This window comes from Struthio camelus, chromosome 1 (genome assembly GCF_040807025.1).
Source record: "Struthio camelus isolate bStrCam1 chromosome 1, bStrCam1.hap1, whole genome shotgun sequence".
In the NCBI taxonomy this organism is placed as follows: domain Eukaryota; kingdom Metazoa; phylum Chordata; class Aves; order Struthioniformes; family Struthionidae; genus Struthio; species Struthio camelus.
This window is the reverse complement of record NC_090942.1, coordinates 76,893,899-76,914,087: the sequence shown is the minus strand read 5'-3', so window position 1 is coordinate 76,914,087 and position 20,189 is coordinate 76,893,899. Positions and strand designations below refer to the sequence as shown.

The window sequence follows — 20,189 nt, the reverse complement described above, 5'->3', positions numbered from 1 at the left end:
CTTGACTTTTCTTTGAATGTCCTGATTCCCTGTCCTATCATCCCTTTTTTCCTTTGAAGTACTGTGCTGATAGGATAAGCTATTTCCACTCGTATTATTTTAATACCTATTCTGTTTTGGGTAACCACACTCTCTAGTTCTGTTAAAGTTTTTTACTGAATGGAGACTAAAAAGACCATGTGTCATGTTTCACTTTAAAAGAGAAGGTAACATAAAGCATCCAAAGAGAGGGCCTGAGGATGGAAACAATCTGGCAGATTTCCCAGGCTGGTGCTACTGCTGTAATAACTTTACAGTTTACTGTATTTCCAGGTTCAGTTGCTGGTGTCTAATCAAGATGTGGATAACTACAAGCAAATCAAGGCTGATCTTGATCAGCTACGTCTAACTGTAGAAAAATCTGAACTGTGGGTTGAGAAGAGCAGCAATTACGAGAGTGGAGAGGTGGGCGACAATCAAACCAAAGGGGGAGAAGAACCAATAGAGGTGGGTTTAAAGTCTTTTGCTGCTTGAATTGTTTCAGTGTTTCTGGGTAGTTTAATGCACAACAGCAAATTTGTGATTTGGCTGATCAAAGTGCCAAAGAAAGAATTTGCAATATTCTGGCTGAGCTTTAGGATCAGATACAAAGATAAAAGATAAAATGCATTTTAAAGATATGTTCAATATTCTCTTCTGCTGTCTTCTGTTACTGTATTCTTATGTCAGAGTTGTTTTCCATTTGGTCCAGCGAGCAAGCCACAGTGTACGGCATAACTCGGTGACCATGGAGGTAATCTAGGGATCACGCATTGGCTGTTGTGTTATCTTACTGGAAGAATGGATGAGTAGGCAGTATCTCTTCCTGCAACTAGGGGAAAAGAGCACAGTCAAATCCATATTTTTAAACATTGTGAGTAAGCCTACTTTCCTCAGAACGTAAGACTGAATTAAGAACACTGAGATTTTGAAAGCTGGCAAACTTTTTTTTTGACCTTTGGTTTCCCAGAAACTTTTGGTTTCAAACTTGAATCTGGAACCATAAAAATCTGATTTTTTTTTTTAATTTTATTTTTCAGTGAAAGCTAGGGTCCTCCTGTAATTGCCTAACCCCAGTGTGAGTATATAAGAAAATGCCAAGTATTGCAAGAGTTGCTATGGTTAAGGTTTGTAGCATAATAGTAGATATAGCAGGCTTTCGTGCCAGTATTTATTCCTGCCTTTCCATTCTGAGCAGTGGAGGAAGGCAGAGGCCAAGAACTGCAATTTCTGATGCAGCACTTTCTGTATTCTCTTTTGTGGTAGGGAGTCTCCACTAGCTGCAAGAAAATGAGCAAGGAAGCCGTCAGGGAAATTTTGGGTAGAAAGCAAAGTGGAGAGTATGCAGGACTGAGGAGCCAGTGCATTTTGGAGAAGTAAGGGCCACTGAGAAGACGGAGGGTCTTTGCAGATACCTGTGAGATGCTATTAACTTTTCAGATGGGAAAGCAGATTCTCTGTGGCTTCATAAGGGGAAAAATCCAATAATTCAAGTAAGAATTCTGATCGCTCAGGACAGTGTGATTCTAGTCTTTCTCTGATATAACTTATCTGAATTTAATGGTGTCAAAACTAGGAAGAACCTGGACTTCATGAGCTTAAGTATGTAGGAATTCCTCACAGCATAGCTCTAGTAGGATAGCAAATGGCCCTTTATGTTTCAATGAATGAAAAGGTAACAGGAAGACAGGATGCAGAATCACCACATTAAATTACAAATTTTTTTGGATAGAATTTTTTTTTGAAGTGTAGTAAGATCCTTTTATTCCTACAAATAGCTCTGATGGCAAAGAAACTGCAGGAAGAGGGGATAAAACAATGTGCTTAAAACAGAAGCATCTCTAAATGGAATGTTTTCAATGTTTTTTTCCCATGAGGCATCAGTGGGTCTCTATGGATTAACAGGACTTCAGCAGATACACAATATTATCTCTGACAGATCTGAGAGAGTATTGTATCGGAACAGTAACATGTAATCTGGACAACTGCTAGATCATCTGGTGGTAATTCCATCAGAGCTGCACCAGGTTACGCTAGCTCAGAATCTTGTCCGTTATTTTTCCCTTATTAAATTAGTCTTTGATATGCAGGAAATGTTTTTACCTGGCAAAACTACTTTTTGTGGTGAATACTCTCTTTGAGATCTTAAAGAGGACTGGAGAAGTGAGGTGCTAGTCATAATCTACAATACGTGAAGCAGGTGGCTAGCTTCAAGTAGATAAATATCCCTGTGAGATCCCATGCTTCCTTGGAATGAGTATTCAGTACAGAGCTAGATGAACCTCTAGATCCTTAGGGAGTATGTTGCATTTGTCTGCTTAATTTATCCCAAACAGCATTAAAGTGTGTACAAGGGCTTAAATTGCATTCCAGATCAGTCTTATGTTAACCCTCAGTTTTTCTCCTTGCCAAAGCACATTGCGAGATTGGCTTAAAGGTTTTAAAAAATCATGTATGTTTCTTTGCCTTCAGGCAAAGTCTTTTGGGCCATTTTTTCAACTTTTCTTTCATAAGTTGGGAGGCTAGAAACTGGATGTGACTCCAGAAACTACCTTTGTGGAAAAAAATGCCTGATTCTTCAAAGTAAAGTATCCAGAGTTCTCCATAGCAAAATGATAACTCTTACATCCTTGTAGGGTCATCTTGATAAGGACTGCAAATAAGAATGATAGGAAAGAGTTTCTGGAATTAGGTCAAACATGGATTAGGCACCGCGTAGCAACAGGAGAAATGCTAAAATTGATCTCCCGTAACTGAGCCTTAATTGAGAAAGGAAAAGTAGATAAAGTCCTTTTATTTGGCAATCTCTGGCAAGGGGGCTTTGAGTCTCTGTAGGTACCATGGCCTGTGGAAAGTGTGCTTGTGGCACTGGAGAATGGATTGGTGGTGTAGCACCAGAAACATAACTCTGAGAAGGAGAAATTTAAAGTCTCAGCATAAGGACTCTTAGGTGAAACTGAAATACAGTGCAGGAGTGCTGGTACTTTAAGCCCCTGGTGTTCCTTGCTGTCCTCTTGTTCTGGCCTTTGGCAGCCTGATTTGGTTCTGGAAATGTTTTGGGAGATGTTTGTTCAAACATTTCATATAGATGGAGATTGTGAGCTGAAGCCTGAGCGCTCTCTTCTGAGACAGCTCCTTACTACCCAGGTAAGTTAACAGCCTGGGCCCTGATGCTGAATGGCGCCTTGCTCAGTCATCCCGCTGAGATGAATGAGACTATTTCAGAAGTGGAGAACTGCTCAAATCTAGGCCTCCATTCAGGGGCTGTAAAGAAAGGATCCTAAAACAGGCAGCGTGATGTTCTGGTTGCTTGTTGACTTTATGGAGAAAGGAAGTACTCATTTTCAGAAAATCCCATTTCTGTGCAGTGGGGAGTGCTATTCAGAAGAGAACCGTGCTCAGTGCAAGCTCTTTGACTTCCTGTGCCCTATGGGAAAGTGTGACAGCGAATGTCTATCACCGGGCATAACAAGGCAAGATATGCAGCTGAGTGTCTCTGATATCCCAGTGGTGTGATTATCTCCAGATAACTACATACCTGGAATACTCTTATGGGTTCAATAAACAGATTTTTATTTTGTTGAGAGAAAGGATAGATTCAGCAGTTTAATGCTGATCAGCACTTCCAGATAAGACATACAGTTCACATGGATTATAAAACTGCTTTGATTGAGGAAGAATGCTGATAAAAGTAACAGGTAAATTAATCTTGGTTAACCCACAGTCCCAGAGCAGTGCAGAGTGGTTAATTATAGCAAAGAGCCTGAAATATCTTCCGAAGTATCGATTCAAACAGCTAGAGAGAAGGTAGCATGCATACTAAAAAACCTAAACAAATAAAAATCCACTGTTGTTGCATAGATCAAAATGACCATGCTGAGTAGCAGTGCTGACGCTGTTATAAACAGCTTCCATGGCCAAGTGGTGCAGCTGTTCTTGCCCCACTGGAAATGCAGACCGGATGGAATTTATAGGACTCCTAATCTCCACAATCAGCTAAGAAAGTTCAGATTGAGATTTCAAGTGATGTAAACATTCAGATGGGTTTGCTCTTGTGTGTTTTAGCATAATTCTTGTCACTAAGACAGTAGGAAGTTTGAGGACAGAAAAACTCAGAAACATACCTATTTGGTTCTTTTTTACACTACAATATTAGTTTATGTCCTTGTACTTATACTGTGGGGGAGTTTTGAGATCTCCTGTAGTTTTTCTTCCACGTGTTTAATGATTTGAACATCAAAAGTCTGATCTGGCACGTCTTTGCCTTTCCAGAGAAGAAAGGCTAACCATAGCTGGCAGCATAAAAATCACTGCCCTTATTCTGCCAGTATACTAAGTGGGATATTTGTGTAGATATTCTTCTCTTTTTTGGGATGTTCATGGAGAGGTGGGAGGTGGAGGAGGCAGTTATTTGCTGACCTGACTTCTTTTATTTATCATATCCAGCTGGAACTTTCTAAGAGCCAAGGACCAGAGCATATGGTATCATAACTGGATGTCACAATTTAGCATAAGGTCTTTATCCTTTGTTTTACATTCCCTTCCCACATTATCCAGAGATAACTGAAATGTCATCTTTCTGGGAGGAGTATCTCCAATTTCCGTATGCTACTTGTTCATGTACTGTTGAAAAGAATCCCACCCTACTTATCTCAACTACAGAGGTCAACTTCAGCTCTTTCTCCAGACTTTTTATGTTCACATAAACTAACTGTAATCTTTCCAGCTGTGTTAGAGATGTTTGGAACAAGGGTTGACTATTGAAATACTCATATGGCTCCCATTCTCATATTATCTAAGTTCCTTGGAATGCCTAGTCTGTGATGTAGGGACATATCCATTTTTAGGAGCATCAGAAGCATGAAGACATGGAATAATTGTCTCCAGTCATGTTGGAAATTTAAAACAGGGGAAGGACTTGAATGTGAATCTTTTGACTGACTGGACAGTAACTGGTGGATGGTTACTGAAGACTTTTTCTTTATTATCTGTTATATATCTGTTCCCTATGAGCTGTTGTAATGCTTCTTCTTCACTTGCTGGTAATAATTAGTTCCTGTTGATGAAATCGCATCAACAATTGCATTGTTGTATGTTCTTTGTTACAGGAGCCAAATATTTTGAGTCCAATACAGGATGGGACCAAAAAACCACAGATAGACAGCAATAAAAGCAATAACTACAACATTGTTAAGGAGGTTGGTATATCTTCTGAGAAACTTGCCTGACATACTGGTGTAATAAATAGGTTTAGTTGTTAATTTGACCCATAATATTTTTGCTCTGGTATGGCTGCTGCTTTGCTTGCTTTCCTGCTTGCTTATTTATTTACTTATTTATTTATTTATAGATTTTGATTCGACTCAGCAAACTTTGTGTTCAGAATAAAAAGTGTCGGAATCAGCAGCAGCGATTGCTGAAAAACATGGGCGCCCACTTGGTGGTCTTGGACCTTCTGCAGATACCCTATGAAAAGGTTATTCTGATAATTTCTGCTGTAAAGGATATGAAGTCAGTAAAGGCAAACCCCCCAAAACAAGAAAGAACGTCCCAAGAAACAATGAAAAAAATAATTTCATGGAATTCACTGAAGTATAACACGAATGTAAAATGATGGTGGTGTTTTCTACATTAAGAATAATGGGTCTGGGCCCAAGTTTAAATGTGGCGGCCTACTGAGAGAGGGTTTCACTAAGAACTTACTGTTTCCTGCCTCAGATAGCCAGGTGTCACTGTGCTATCACCCCATTCCTGAAACACACAAACCTTAGCTTTGCAGTCACTGCACGGTAGGAAATATTGATTTAATGAACTCCTGGCAGGGTGTCTACATTCCACTGTTAGGTACTGATGTGAGTGTTCTTGTAGCTACATAAGATGGACAGTTAAAGATTCAAGCATGAAACCTGAAATCATTTCAGTGTCTCTGTGGTGGCAAGGCTCTTACTACCTCCACCTGCAGATTTTTCAGAAGATGATACAACTGTGTCCTGATGTAATGACATTGAGCAAACAAATTAATGATCTAGATATTCTTTTAAAAAGCACATCTTTCTAGATCTTATTTGAAGCATTGGAAGGAGACAAAACCTCTTCTAGGCTATGTTTTCCCAAGTGTTATACGCTAATGTTTTGATCTGGACACTGAGTTCAGCTTGCTTTGGTAAAATATTTAGCACTGGTGCTTGTTCATATGAATGGTTCAGCACATTATAGTTAAAATATTTATATGAGAGGAATACAAAATGGGGATGAAACTAGGCATATATATTTGTGTGGGAGTATGTGCATGAGCATATATATCTAACTATATAAATGCCAAAGCTTTTCAAAAGCTGAAAGTCAGTGGAAGCTAGGGAGTATTTAGCGTTTTTTAAAACCAAACCACTGATCAGATTTTGAACTAGGAAATGACAGCCACGTAGTAGGAAATCTTACCTTGAGTTTCGTATCTCTAATATATTGCAATTATTACATTGTTTTTAGTAGTAGAACTAAAAATCTTCCTGTTCCTCTAGGAATTCATAAGACAGTGATAACTCTAGGTTACGCCATGAGACCTCAGGCCAAGGAAAGTGGAAGGAAACACTGGAAACTGTAGTGTGTTGTGTCATTGCTAGTGATTCCCCGTGGTCAAGTGGGTTCAGGGTAACGTGTAGTCACTCATGGACTCTGAGGGAAACTAGAGCAGTTGCTCTTGCCAGAGGAAGAATTCCTGCCGTATAAAGGCTCAAGAGAGTCGACGTATTCCTTACTGAGTTCATATTGTGCAGGATTAACAAGTATGTTTAGATATGTCCAGCTGATGTTTCTGTCTTTTCTTTCTGCAGAGTGATGAAAAGATGAATGAAGTTATGAATCTAGCCCATACTTTTCTTCAGAATTTCTGTCGAGGAAATCCTCAGAATCAAGTTCTTCTCCACAAAAATCTCAATTTATTCTTAACTCCGGGGGTAAGTATTTCATTTTAATGATAATATTATAAATTAAAGTAAATTTGGGTTCGCTGACAGATGACAGTGCTAAATAAATAATTACGTTAAATTATGCCTTCTCTCCTCTCTATTTTCTTTTCTCCCTTATTATGGCTCTTTATTTCATTGCTTTTAATGTTCCATTTTGAAAGTGGAAGACAGTGTTACCTGTGGGGTTCATTGGAAGGTTCTATGAGCTTGTGTCATATCATTATATCATATTTGGCTTGATTCTGATCTCATTCATCCTAACTCACTCGCATCTGGACTATAATTCAGGGGGGGAAGATGCTGTGACTATGCTGATGTGAAACTTGTGTGAGAGCAGAATCAGACCCATATGTTTTTGCTGATGATGCTTCCACTTGCTTCAACTAATCTAAAGTTTGATCTTCTGTTAAATCACTGTCTTTATGTTAAGCCCCTTTGTTACAGTTCCCCTACTTTTTGATGTGTTTCATTAAAATTAAAGTATGTATATGTGTGTTGATATACGTACGATCATCTGACACCTTGCTGAGTGGAAGATCTGCCACTGAACAAAACACACTTTTATGAGAAAGAGGATAAGTTTTAGGAGTGTAGACTCCTGACCTGAGTACATGAAGCATTTATACTGGCTTGTTTTTATTTATACTTTTTTTTACTTTATTTATTTATACTTTTTCTGTGAAGTTAGTGAAGGATGTTGAGCTGACAATTGTAGGGACTAGAGCCCAATTCCATTCCGGCTAACATTTGACCTTCGCTCAGGTGTCAGGTATAGAGCCTGCTTGCACCTGCATTTCTGTTTTAATTCAAATCAGGAGTGTGCTTTTGAAGCTGATCTTCTGATCATCCCTTCTTACTGTGCTTTCACTCACATTGCAGAGCAAATTTGGTATGGCTTCTTTTCAGAAGACACTAAACAGAAAGATGTGCCCCAGGAGCACACCTAACCCTCGTGAGCATTCAGCCTAAGGGACCAAACTAGAGCAAGTTTGAAGCAAAATTCTGTAGGGTGCATATGGTCTGGGTGCGGGGTCCTCAGCAGCATCCCTTTCTCACTATGGGTCTGCTGCTGTTGTACCATAGTACTCACTGATACAACATAGCCGTAGGCTCCCTCTGTAGTGAATGAGGAAAGATGTGCCATAAGAGAGCAATTAGATTATATGCGCAATGATTTATCTGCTGGAAATGCCTATATCTGTCAGCCATAGAGGGAACCAGAGGTAGCTAGGCATCTAATTTCGTTGCCTCAATGAGAAGTTGGACAGTGGCTAGGATAAACGTGGTCTCAATTTTGGTCTCTGTTTTCTTGTATCCCGAAGTCCCTCCAATGTGCTCTAGCAGCGTCTCTGTGTGTGTTTTTACCTTCCACAATTGCACAGATTTTGTTTTTGCCTGCTTTAAGACTGTTTTGTACTCTCAGGGAAGTGGTAGAGTAATCCCATTGTAAATGAAAGACAGGCCCGTAAGGTTGCTAGCTTATCACTGGACTGATCCATATTCGGCTTTTCCAGTCTCCCTTCACCAATGTGCCTTTCCCTAGTCTAGAGGTCTGTGAATTCTTCAGTCTCGAAACAGATCTGCCATTTTCACAAGGCTGTTCTGGTTTAAATCTGTTTAGCTTCTGGAAGCTGAAACCATGCGGCATATCTTCATGAATAATTACCTTCTGTGTAATGAAATCAGTGAGAGAGTGGTGCAGCACTTTGTACACTGCATTGAGACCCATGGCCGTCATGTGGAATACCTGCGTTTCCTGCAGACCATTGTAAAAGCAGATGGCAAATACGTGAAAAAATGCCAGGACATGGTAATGACAGAGGTAAGTTAATGGTTCGTATATTAATCATTCATTTGGTGTCTTTTTAACACGTATTAATATTTTGACATTGCTTTCTTTTGCTGTTAATACCCATGGGAAACACTGGCATCATAGCTTTAGAATTTTAAATGGTATCGCAAATAATGAATATTTTAGCAGACTTTTTTGGAGTTTAATCTAATTTTGTGAGGCCATCTGTGTAACTACTAGAAAGAAAACATGAGTGTTATCATGATACAGAGAGGTCTATTTCTAGAAGATACGGCATGGAAATCTCTTGAGTTCCTTACATAAACCTTCATTTTCCTGTACTGTATCTTAGGATGCCATTTACACACCAAACTTCCCATATTGTGACATGATTTTACCATAAAATAGGCTCTTACCTCTGTGGATTTGTTTTAACAGTGTTGTAAACCATTTTTTATGTGGAAGCACGTAACAATTTCAGGTATTTGTTTCTGCTTTTGTTTCTACTGCTGTAATTCTTGAGCGTTTCTTCTAGAGTCAGTGGAGCTACTCTGGCTTTAGCTAGCTACGTTCAGAGTCTGGCCTGGTAAATTTAACTGAGTGGTTTGTGGACAAATTTTTATGTCATTGAAGTCACTAGGAAAATACCCGATTGACTTCTCTGCAAATAGGATTTGATATGCAATGTGCATGGTAAATGAAGTCCTCATCTTGCAGATACCCATGCATTAACTCATATTCAATGAGATTAATAGGTGGATACAATTGAATATGGTGAAATGGCCAGGTAGGATCAGAATCCAAGCAATGTTTTCATTACTTTTCAAAGTGCATTCTTTTTTTTTTTTTTTTGGAAACACAACTTCAGAAAGGAAACAGAGATAAAGCTCTAGGTGTGGTGTGAACAGTACTAGAACTTGCCAAAATTTCTTGCCACAGCAACAAAGAAGAGAAACTTCTAATTAAGAAAATAAAACTTCAGCCTACATGGATAACCTTTAATGAAATCCACGTCAACCTTTTCAATTTGACTGAAATGTTTTAACGTGCAGTATCAAATACAAGCCCTTGATTTACGTAATTCAAACAATTCTTTTGCGTTAGTGGTTTTAGATTTTTCCCCTTCAACCTCAGCTCCTTGTAGGTTTTTACTTTCTCATCAAATACAATTTTTTTGAGATTTTCCTCAACCTAAATACATTTTGCTAGTGATTTTTAATGGCATAAAGATAAACTTGCCCTATTACATTTTTAAGCTGACTGAATGATGAAAATCAAAATCAACTTGGATGTGACAGTTATACGAGGAGTCCTGCAGGAATTTGCCAGAAAGAGGAGGAACCCCTTTTTTGAGGAAAGAGAGTAAAGATGGTGACCTGTTTAGAAGCTGTAAGAAATTACAGTTAAGCAAATATCATTTGAGAGGAAAGACCAGTAATAGTGAAATAGTGCAATCTGATACAAAGGAAACAGTGTAGCCTAACAGCTGGAATTGGAGATGGAGTCAGGACAATGTCTAAGCAGACAACTGTGATTTAGTTTCTCACCTTAGGCAAGCAGTGTAACTTTTCTGTGCCTCCAGGCAGGGCGTGTAAACAACTTAGCCCAAAGCAAGATAGAGTGTGAGTGTACAGCATGCCTCTTAAATATTCCTTTACCCCATGGGAAATAGAGTGTGGCTTATGCCTGTTTCCTGGGAGTAAGAGATGAACATTTACATGTTTTAGAATGTGCGCACAGACCGTTATGAAAGAGTACTTTCATAGGACATGTCGAACGGTCCCACTCTGGCTTGTTTGCTTATTTAGCATAACTGGTTCCAATATTCTTGGTCCCCGCATCTGTGGAGTGCTGGTAATGACATTTCCCTACCTGAAAGGTTCCTTAGGGCACTTTGTCTTATTACGAGAGTGCTTTGCGATTTCTGGAAGAACAGTGCCTATAGGTGCAAACCTTATTGCAAAAGAGAAAGCAGAATTTACTTTTGAAGCAGATCAGTATGGCAGCCGAGTGCTCTGTTATCTGTGGTAGTGAAGAGCTGTCAGGAGCCAATCAGGCACTCACCCACCTTCGTTACACTTGCGTAGACTTCTTAACGCGTTTTAAATATACGTTAGTGGAAGAAAATGCTGCTCGTTTTCTTTCCCCATCGCTGCATCGTGGAATGCAGCGAGAACTTTTGTCTGGCTGACAGTGGATGCTTCTCTTCCTTTTCCGTTTTTAGTGACAGCATTTTCTCTGCTCGGGACAATATTTGAATTCCTTTCCCAAATCACATTCGAAATAGGATAAATTGGAGGAAGTGATGATGTTTCTCCTTTCACTATCTTTATGATGATTACGTTGTTCCTCTTTGCCCTTCTTGTGCCAGGGCAACATTGTCTGCTTTGGTTTGTGGTTCCTCACAGCTGCAATGTAGCAAGCATGCCATGCAGCATCATTTCACAGCTTCAGTTTCCTGCTATTTCTTTCTTGTTCATCAGTGAGAGATCAGTTTGACTTGCCCTTTAATCAAGCCATAGCAGAACAGATTATGTGTGGATTTAACATGAGATTATAACTCTGAAGAAACCAGGAAAGAGCCGTCTTCCCTCTCCTTTGCGCAACACATGCGCAAATGGAAAATATGGGAGTAGAGTGAACAACTTACTGGAAAGGGACAAAGCATGTGTCCTCCGCCACAAGGCTTGATGTGGATTTTTTTTTTTTTATTAATTTGTATTTGAAATGTTTTAAGAAAAAAATAGTATTCCTTAGGTCAGTGTTTAAAAATTAGACAGGTCAATTTTCCAGCATTGTGAATACTCATATTTCCCAATTTTTCTTTTTGCCTGTGCAATGAAATTCATGTGTCTGGGTGCCCATGCAGTCATGCCCCCCACCCCACCAGTACTTGTACCTGTGAAAACCTTTCTCCATTCTGTGGATTGTCCCCAAAAAACAATATTTGGAAAAGTCAGAGTGAAAACATTCTTAAAAGCCTAAGAAAATAAAGGAAGGATAAGAAGGAATAAGAAACGCATGAAAGGCTGAGTTCACAATTCACTCCATTCAACAGTCCAAGTAAAAAGAAGAAGAAATGGGAAAAACACAATCAGAAGACTTGTAAATTCAAAATTTGAAGTGTTGAAACACTGGAAAATGTAACGAAATGTTTCATGAGTTTGGATACTTTTCCATTTCTGGAGGAGACTAATTTTCATTCCTGCTGTTACTGCTTTCCCATTTCTTAACAGCTTCCCCAACCTTAATTTTTGCCCTTGAATTCAATAAGCCAGAATTTCATGTCACATATTCAGGGTCATTGTTCTGCCAAGAAGCGTTCTGTATGAGACAGGGTTTACGGGCGCTCATTTTCACTGCTACTGAGAGTACTTTATGCTTTAAAAGGAGAGCGATGGAGAGAAGAAAGGGATATTGCCATGTCTCAACTCCTCCCCGAGCTCACAGAGCAGTGCTGGCAGTGCACAGGGCAGGGTTTGAAACAGTGTTAGAACAAAACCTTACTCTGAGCTCTGCTAAAATGAGGCCACCCGCATCCACTTTGGTTCTGGATCATCTGAGATGAACAATGCACTTAGAGCATTCAAATTCAAATATTTATCACATACACCAGTTTTCTGTTAAAAGGCAGCGCTGGCATGGCACTCACAGTGTCAAGACCCACCTGCCAAATTTGCGTAGATTAGGAAGAATCATCCTTTGTTTCAGATGCCGAACAGGGGCTCAAAGACATCGGTTAAATTCTGGGTGAGCTGCAGACTTTGTATGAGCTAGCACATGAGATTTAATCTCTCTGTAGCTCAAGTCCCTGTCTATAAAATAGGGTAACATCCCTATTTTACAGAGGGATGGGGGCATCCTTGCCTCACAATAGGAGGTGAGGATAATTAATTAACATCAAACAAGCATTGAGACAGTAGGAATTATGAGAATGGCATACCTTCTTAGGTAAACATAGAGCTACATATAAATACTTCATCTTGCATCAGGTAGGGAGGGTCCTTGCTAAGTTATTCCAGAGTTGCGCCTCTGTAGTTAAGAGCAAAAGTTTGGATGTTATTTTGACATGTGCGTTTGGTAAGCCACATCAGACTTTTTTTTTTTTTTTCCTTATGCTCTTTCTGTAGCTGGAGAATCTTTGTATACTTAAAGGTAGAACAAAATAATTAGAAAATGACTGCTTTACAGGGTGCTTGAGCAGCTGAAAAAGACTTTATGGTATTTTTTTCAGCTGATAAATGGCGGTGAAGATGTGTTGATATTCTACAACGACAGAGCGTCGTTTCCAGTCCTGCTGCAAATGATGTGCTCAGAGCGAGATCGAGCAGATGAGAGCGGACCCTTAGCCTATCATGTTACGCTAGTGGAATTGCTGGCAGCTTGCACAGAAGGAAAGAATGTGTATACGGAGATCAAGTGCAATTCACTCCTACCACTGGATGATATAGTGAGAGTAGTGACCCATGATGATTGCATACCTGAGGTAAGACTCAGTGAATGACGAAGCAGACTGATTATTATCAACAGCAAAACATTTTCTGAGTTTCTAAAATTCTGACTGCTTGAAATTTGCCCAGAAAACAGGCTGACTGACCTAGCTGTGTTGCTTGTTAAGGTGAATAAATGGGAAAAGATAACCAATGTTTTCTTAAACAAGAAAACTTTATCCCTTGTGCTGCACTTTGATTGTCAACTTTTTGGGGTTTTTCTAGGTTCGTGCAGCCACTATCAGAATTTAATCCTCCACTAAGCTTCTTGCTGTTAGCTGTGAAGAGTCAGCTCAGTGATTTGTCAAGCTAACATTTTGCAACTACCTGAATTTGTTGGACATTATGGGATAACATTTTGGCCATGTTGAAATCAGTAGGATTTTGGGTGAAGTCTGGTTTTATTAAATTGATTTCCAGTCTGGCACGTGCTCTTGTTCACTGCATGTAGAGGTCTAATCTTGCAGATACTACCGGTATTGGTTCAGTAGGATGTGATACCTCACACTGATTAGATTGGGAACGCTCCTTGCACCAAACCTGATGTGATCAAAAGGCATCTTTCTGTAGTCTCTGCAGGAGCTGGTTCAGGCCCTGGGTGTTGATCAGAGGGATTTCTACAGGCTATAGGGTGGAAGAATGTAACTCAGAAGAAGAACGTGCGAACAGGATTAGGCCTTATGACAGTAAATAATCCTTCCCTGCCAAGAGAAAGTCTCTTTGTGATCAGCTGATACTATTGTTAGAAACAAAATACTTGCTTGCTCAAAAGGTCCTCCTAAAATTAATGTGAACAACTGCTAATTAAAAAGTCCACATAAATGAAACCTAAAAGTCTACAACATTTATGAGTTTTCTCCTGACTGCATTAAACGTATGCGACTCTTTCCTCTCCCCTGACTATGAAAAGAGATTTTCAGTGTGCATGCATATGTTTATATTTAATATTTAAATTTCAGGCACTGGGTATCCATTTATAGGATGGTGCAGGTTTATGAGGTAGGAGAGGAGTGACAATGCATTCCTCCTGTTAAGCCCTGCACTGCTACAGCCCTGGTGCTGCACAATCTTTCTCTTCCATTCAGGTCTGAATTGTGCCCACCCTTGATTAAGCACTGCATTATGATCCTAGGAACAGGCATTGCAGACCCAGCTCTGCTAAAGACCTCATTTGTGGTATTTGGCAAGCCTATCATGAAGCATCAACCCACAAGAGTCAATTGACAAATGTATGGGTGTCCTGCATGCTGGCAGTTCCTGACTTTGGAGCCAGGCCCTTGTAGTTTTACTGTCATTTTATTTGTAGATTTATTATTGGTTTAGTTGTTGGCTTTTTGCTATTTGAGTAAGAATGTTTGCAAAACCTTTTCATTGCTCTGCGCATGGTCTTTCAGTAAGTATATTAGTTGTTGCACTGGTTATCTGTTAAGTCTTCAGAACCTAACGTATGCATTATTAATAGTATTTCTTCATATTTGAAGAATCATCTTTATTGTTCAGTATTTTTGCAGATAGAAAACAGCATGGCAATGATTTTCGGTGTTCCGTTTTCACATTGTTCATATGTTTGCTGCTCCTGCAGGTGAAAATTGCCTATGTTAATTTTGTTAACCACTGTTATGTGGACACTGAAGTGGAAATGAAAGAAATCTATGCCAGTAACCATATTTGGAAATTATTTGAGAACTTCCTTGTTGATATGGCAAGGGTAAGCTTAATGAGGCATTAAATACAGTGTACTCGTGGGTAGCAACTGAACTGGTAATAAATTTTCTTGTGAATTATGTTTGGTTAATAAAATATATGGAATAAAAATATTTTTTAACTATTTTTTTTTCAAAATTGACCATAAGTCTTTTTTAATGGGTCATCATTTCTATTATATTTTGTTTATCACCGTTTAACCTAATTACTAGCAATCTTCTCTTTCTAAAAGATCATCTCAGAACCATTGTCCTTTTTTTTTTTTTTTTTTTTTCCTACCAGAAAAGGATATGAACTGGGGTGCACATGGAGGGGTGAGGGTTTGTACTTCTGGTACCACGTATTACATGTAATTATGGTGGTGATTTAAAAAAAAAAAAATCTGTATCTCTCCTTGCTGTAGTCTATTAGTACAGTGAGGGTCAGGAATCAAGAAATTCTTCAGCCTCATGTTCCTTCTCTAGTCTTACGTTGTCCTGTTTTTGTTTCTTATTCTACTGTCACTGCATTCTCACTGCTGACACAGAAGGCAGGTGTAGAGCCATGCTCTTTCAGGATACTAATTCTCATATAGACTGTGATGCTACAGGGTGATGGGATGTGGTTAGTACAGTGGGAATTCAGTTCCTGTGGACCCTATCGAATTTCTTGGTGTCATTATTGTTGAATTAAGTTTCAAGTTATAAGTCAAATTAAGCTTCCATTCACCAGTGCCCAGGAGGCAGAAAAATAGGGAAATCTTTCAACTTTAGGAAGGATGAAATACAGTAGCAGAACCATGAGGGGAAACCAGTGTGACATAATGATTGCAGCTTACGTTGCGTATCCCTTTTCTAGCAGGTAGTGTTTCTCACAAGAGCCTACTATTAATGCCAACTAATGGAGTTGCTTTTTCTGTTCAAGAAGTAGAAACATAAATTTTTAGTGCTGGTGGCCTCATCCCTGTTGTTGCTGGTCTGTTTTCTGGAGATGTTACAGAGCAGGGTTGTAGCACGTGCCTGGCCTTGCCCAGTGTGTGATGCGTTATGTTTTATAATCTTTAAATTCTCACTCCTTGCATTGTTTATTTTGTTGAAATTAAGGAAAAAAAGGTGAAAGAATCTCCATTCAGTCCTGCCGTGGGCATTTACACCAAAATAATAGTGTGCCATAAAATAGTTTCTTTGAAACCTATTGGGAGAAAGTACCGTACCCCCATAGTTACCATGATTTATGGCCAAAAGAAGAATGAGTGCAGAGATTTGTGCTGTACTATAGGCACTGGGGCCTGTTCATTTCTCTGTGAAACAGAAAATTTATAAAATATTTTTCCCCTTGTTTCTAGGAACAAGTTAACACAGAAATGTTTTTTGGTGGAAGCCATTTTCAGCAGTAATGAGACCTCTACAGATGTGATCTTGCTGCTATTTGTCTTGTTTCTGTGCCTGTGTTGTACAATAAAGCCCTTCTCAACAAACCAGGCATATTGGAAAACTAAAATCAGAAACCTTCTTGGAAGGGGGCTCTGGTTTTAGCCTTGCTGTTTTTACCCCCTGGATTTACCTTCCTGGATTGACCTTGCCTGACACGTCCTGGCACTGGCCGCGCTACACAGACCTCGCTGTGTAGTAACCCTGGGACGTGACCAGTGTTCATTACCTTTCAGGCAGAAGCAGACATATGTGGCAAGAGGGCTCTGCCCACAGTTTGGCTTCACCAGCCTGGAGGCTTCCCTTAGCGCGGCTCCCCAGTCATATAGCCCTGTGCCAAATGAGGTAGAGTTAGCCTGGTGCTAGTGACTACCGAGCTTGTTTTCACATTGCCTGCTAATAAGAGAAGTTAGACTCCAGTCTTCAGAGGTGAGTGGTGAGTGTGTTATTAATTCTGCGTTTCTTGTGCGTGTGCTCTTTTCACTGAGTAAGAATTGCAAAATGCAGTTTTATTCCGCTCGCCTGCAAAGTACTCAGGGTAGATGTCTAATTAATCCTTTTCATTTCATGGTTAGCGGCTAAAAGAACGGAAAGAGCGTGCTCTGGCCTGTTCTGCTCTTCAGCCAGGGCCTGTGGGTAGCCCCGCTTCTAGATTATTGAGTGTGTGTGTTTGTTTGGATTTGGTCTTCTGGGACCCAGGCAGAGCTCGTATGTTGTAAGTTCATCAGCGTTATGTAGCTATCAGGACAGTTAGAATGCTGTCAGCTTCATGAAAGATGTTACAATAGCTTTCAAAGCATTTAGAAAAAGAGCCTTTGATCCTCTGTGTTCCAGTTAGCTAAAAGAGATGCTTTTGCATGGGGGAAGGGGAAATGCTTTCCTTTTAGCCGCTACAAATGCCTGTCAGTGGGTAAGTTTGCAAGCTTAGAGTCGGAGTGTGTTATTAGTGAGCACTAAGGTGAAAGATGGACAGTGTTATCCTCAGGTTGGATTCCTTCTTCTTTTTTTTGCTTAAAGTTACCAAATTTTTTATCTGTTTCTAGACCCAAGAAGGAGTTATTTAGTCCTCAGCTGCCTTCTGCTTTCACCAGAGTGGTCCATTGCAAAACAGGCACCAGGCAGATTCACATATAAATTCGGTTTGCCCAATGCAGTTGCACTTTCCAAGGCAGCCTTTTTCCACAGTTCCTGCTAACCTACTTGCTCCCATGCATTGCTTAGAGAGAGTGTTGCGCTAAGCAAGGCATGTGCTGCTCAGGCAAACGCTTCCCTTTCTTGTGTGTGGCCGGCTCTGGAAGGCAGCAGCTGTATTCTGAGCAGGATTAAAGAAAGAGCCAGGGTCTGACAGCTGTAAAGTCTTCCTGGCTTTCCCAGCAGAATTTTTGAAGCATTATTCATGTGAGTTTTGGTCTTAAAGCCTCTTAAGAGGTTTTTAAACACTGCTTTCTCAATTCTCATCTCCATTTCATGCACTTCAGTTTTTTTCTTCCACAGAGAAACATCTTTCAGTCCCCAAAGGGGAAAGAACGAATGAGAGGATTTCCAAATTGCTTTTCTGTGATGGAAAATTTTCAGACCTATATTTGAGGAGACTGGGATCCTCTCATATGGCTTTGCTTTTTAGACAAGTGAAGGGGAAAGCTTAAAAGCATTTTGGAATTTAGTTTTGGTGATTTCTAAATTCACTGTGTCAGCACTGCACAGCTCCCTGTCTTCCCATTGGGATCACAAACACTGAGCCTCAGAGCTACTGGTTCCAGCCAAAATTGGCATGCAGATTAATTAAAAACAGAAGAATATCAAGAGGTTTTCAGTCTATGATCTTTTTTAAAGTTTTGATTATTAACTGTATCTTCATTTTTACCTCCATGAGGACTGTAACGGGGAGGAGAGTCATACTTCTCCCAGAACGGAAGGATTTACTATATCACTATAGCCATGGTTACTTCTCTGTCCAAATAAACCTTTCCTTTCCTGGAGTGATTTAAAAAAAAAAAAAAAAAAAAAAAGCGCTGCACATGGCCCATGACTTGCTTACTCGACACATTTTAGGAGAACAGACAAGCAAGCCTCCTCAAGGTCCTGTAGGTCTCAAAGTTATTCTTTGGTTACTCCTCTGCCCACCATATTCCAGTGACCTGTATTGCCCGCTGAAGGCTGGTGCTTTGAATGTCACCTCAGTACCTTCTTTAAAACGCTCCTGGTAAAATTGCCTGAACTGCTGTCTTGTAGTGTCCCAGTGCCACTACGGCACTCTGTAATTGGAGAGCGTGTTGGCCCTGTGTCAGATTCAGGTGCTGTGGATTATCTTTCGGGTTCTATCACCAACTCTTCTCTGTGACCTTAAGCAATTCACTCAGCCCGCTTCTCTGGGCTTCAGTTCCCCATGCATAATGTGATGCAATGATAGGTATGTACCACGCAAATTCATGAGTATTTGTTAAATGCTCAGATAGTAATTTGAAGGCTATCCCAAAAGCCTAGAAATAAAATAAATTCTGTTCTTGCATAGATTTCCTAAAGCGTTACAGTAGCCTGTTGCTTGCACAGGTGAAAGAGAGAGCACCTTTGCCTTTAATTTCTTTTTAAACACTATTAAAACTGTTTATTTAAAGGCTGTTGAAGAGTTACTATGAGTCCATACTCCTTATCTGTCTAGTCTTGTCCTTCTCAGCGTGATTGGGTCTATGTAGACACTGATCGAATAGTAAACCTACCCTTTGTTTTCTTGGACTTGCACTTGTTTTAGTACTGTTTTCACTGACAAGTGCAAAATCAAAATGATTCTATATTAATGTTCTCAAATGTTGGGGGGGAAGGAACACTGAAACATGCATGCCAGCCCGGCAGTTTTTCTCCTTTCTTTAAGCAGCTCCTTTCTTTGTGCGAGAACAAACTTTTAACGTTATACCAAAGGCTGCCTTCAGGAATCGCATGTATGATTCTTCCGATATCCTCCCACCATTTAATCATCCTTCTGTGCTCCAAAGCTGTTCCAGTACTATCCATTCTCTTCTTTCATTCTTTTTAACTTATCTTTCGTATCTTCCCCGTGTGGCTTTCCTAAGTAATGCTGTCTGTTTTACACTTTACAATCCCAGTCCCAGAGGCTGTTGATGTTGACTCTGCTATTTCCTCCTCTTTCCTTTTTCTTTTAACATTTTTTCTGCAAATGAGCTTAACCTTCACCACCCATTTGTGGTGACTGATTGTAGAGAGAAGTTAAACATTACGTGAAGTCTTTCTAACCTAATGTGTTTATGTCTCATCTGTCTCTAAAGCCTCTTCCAACCTAGCTCCACAATGGTAGGAAAGGTCCATTTTCTTCTTGAATCTGTCTAAATGTGTAAGTGCTGATTAAGGAGGATCTTTTTTCATTGTGTGGATAGAATAGACAACCAAGAGCTAGTTTGGGAGAGAAGAGGGTTCGAAAGACAATGCGGGTCTCCAAGACAAAAGCTAAGTTATCACAAATACAGCGTGAACTCTAAGACAGTTATTCTCCAGAAGTTTTTGTATAAAAATCATTCTTTTTCATACTAAGAACAGATATCATTACATGTGTTATAATAAATACAAAGTAGTATAGCTTACTTATTTAAAAGAACTCGATCTCATTGTTTCCCCTTTCTTCCCTATAGGTTTGTAACACAACCACAGATCGAAAACATGCAGACACTTCTCTGGAGAAATATGTCACAGAACCAGTAATGAACATTGTGAGTGGCTTCTTCAATTCTCCGTTTTCAGATAACAGCACCAGCCTCCAGGTAAGAAAAAGGGAGACAGACAAATATGTAATTCAGACCAA

At 39.7% G+C, this 20,189-nt stretch overlaps 1 protein-coding gene across 6 annotated transcripts in view; it reads left to right on the top strand.

Annotated features, from left to right (window-relative positions):
- The window catches only part of ITPR2 (inositol 1,4,5-trisphosphate receptor type 2), a 265,055-nt gene that overhangs the window by 114,305 nt on the left and 130,561 nt on the right, over positions 1 to 20,189 (top strand). For all 6 annotated transcript variants that reach the window (XM_068950023.1, XM_068950014.1, XM_068950029.1 and 3 more), the window contains 8 exons: positions 313 to 486; positions 5,127 to 5,216; positions 5,369 to 5,494; positions 6,849 to 6,971; positions 8,605 to 8,805; positions 13,010 to 13,261; positions 14,848 to 14,973; positions 20,020 to 20,148. In XM_068950023.1, the coding sequence (XP_068806124.1) occupies positions 313 to 486; positions 5,127 to 5,216; positions 5,369 to 5,494; positions 6,849 to 6,971; positions 8,605 to 8,805; positions 13,010 to 13,261; positions 14,848 to 14,973; positions 20,020 to 20,148 (1,221 nt within the window). The remainder of the gene's footprint in view (positions 1 to 312; positions 487 to 5,126; positions 5,217 to 5,368; positions 5,495 to 6,848; positions 6,972 to 8,604; positions 8,806 to 13,009; positions 13,262 to 14,847; positions 14,974 to 20,019; positions 20,149 to 20,189) is intronic.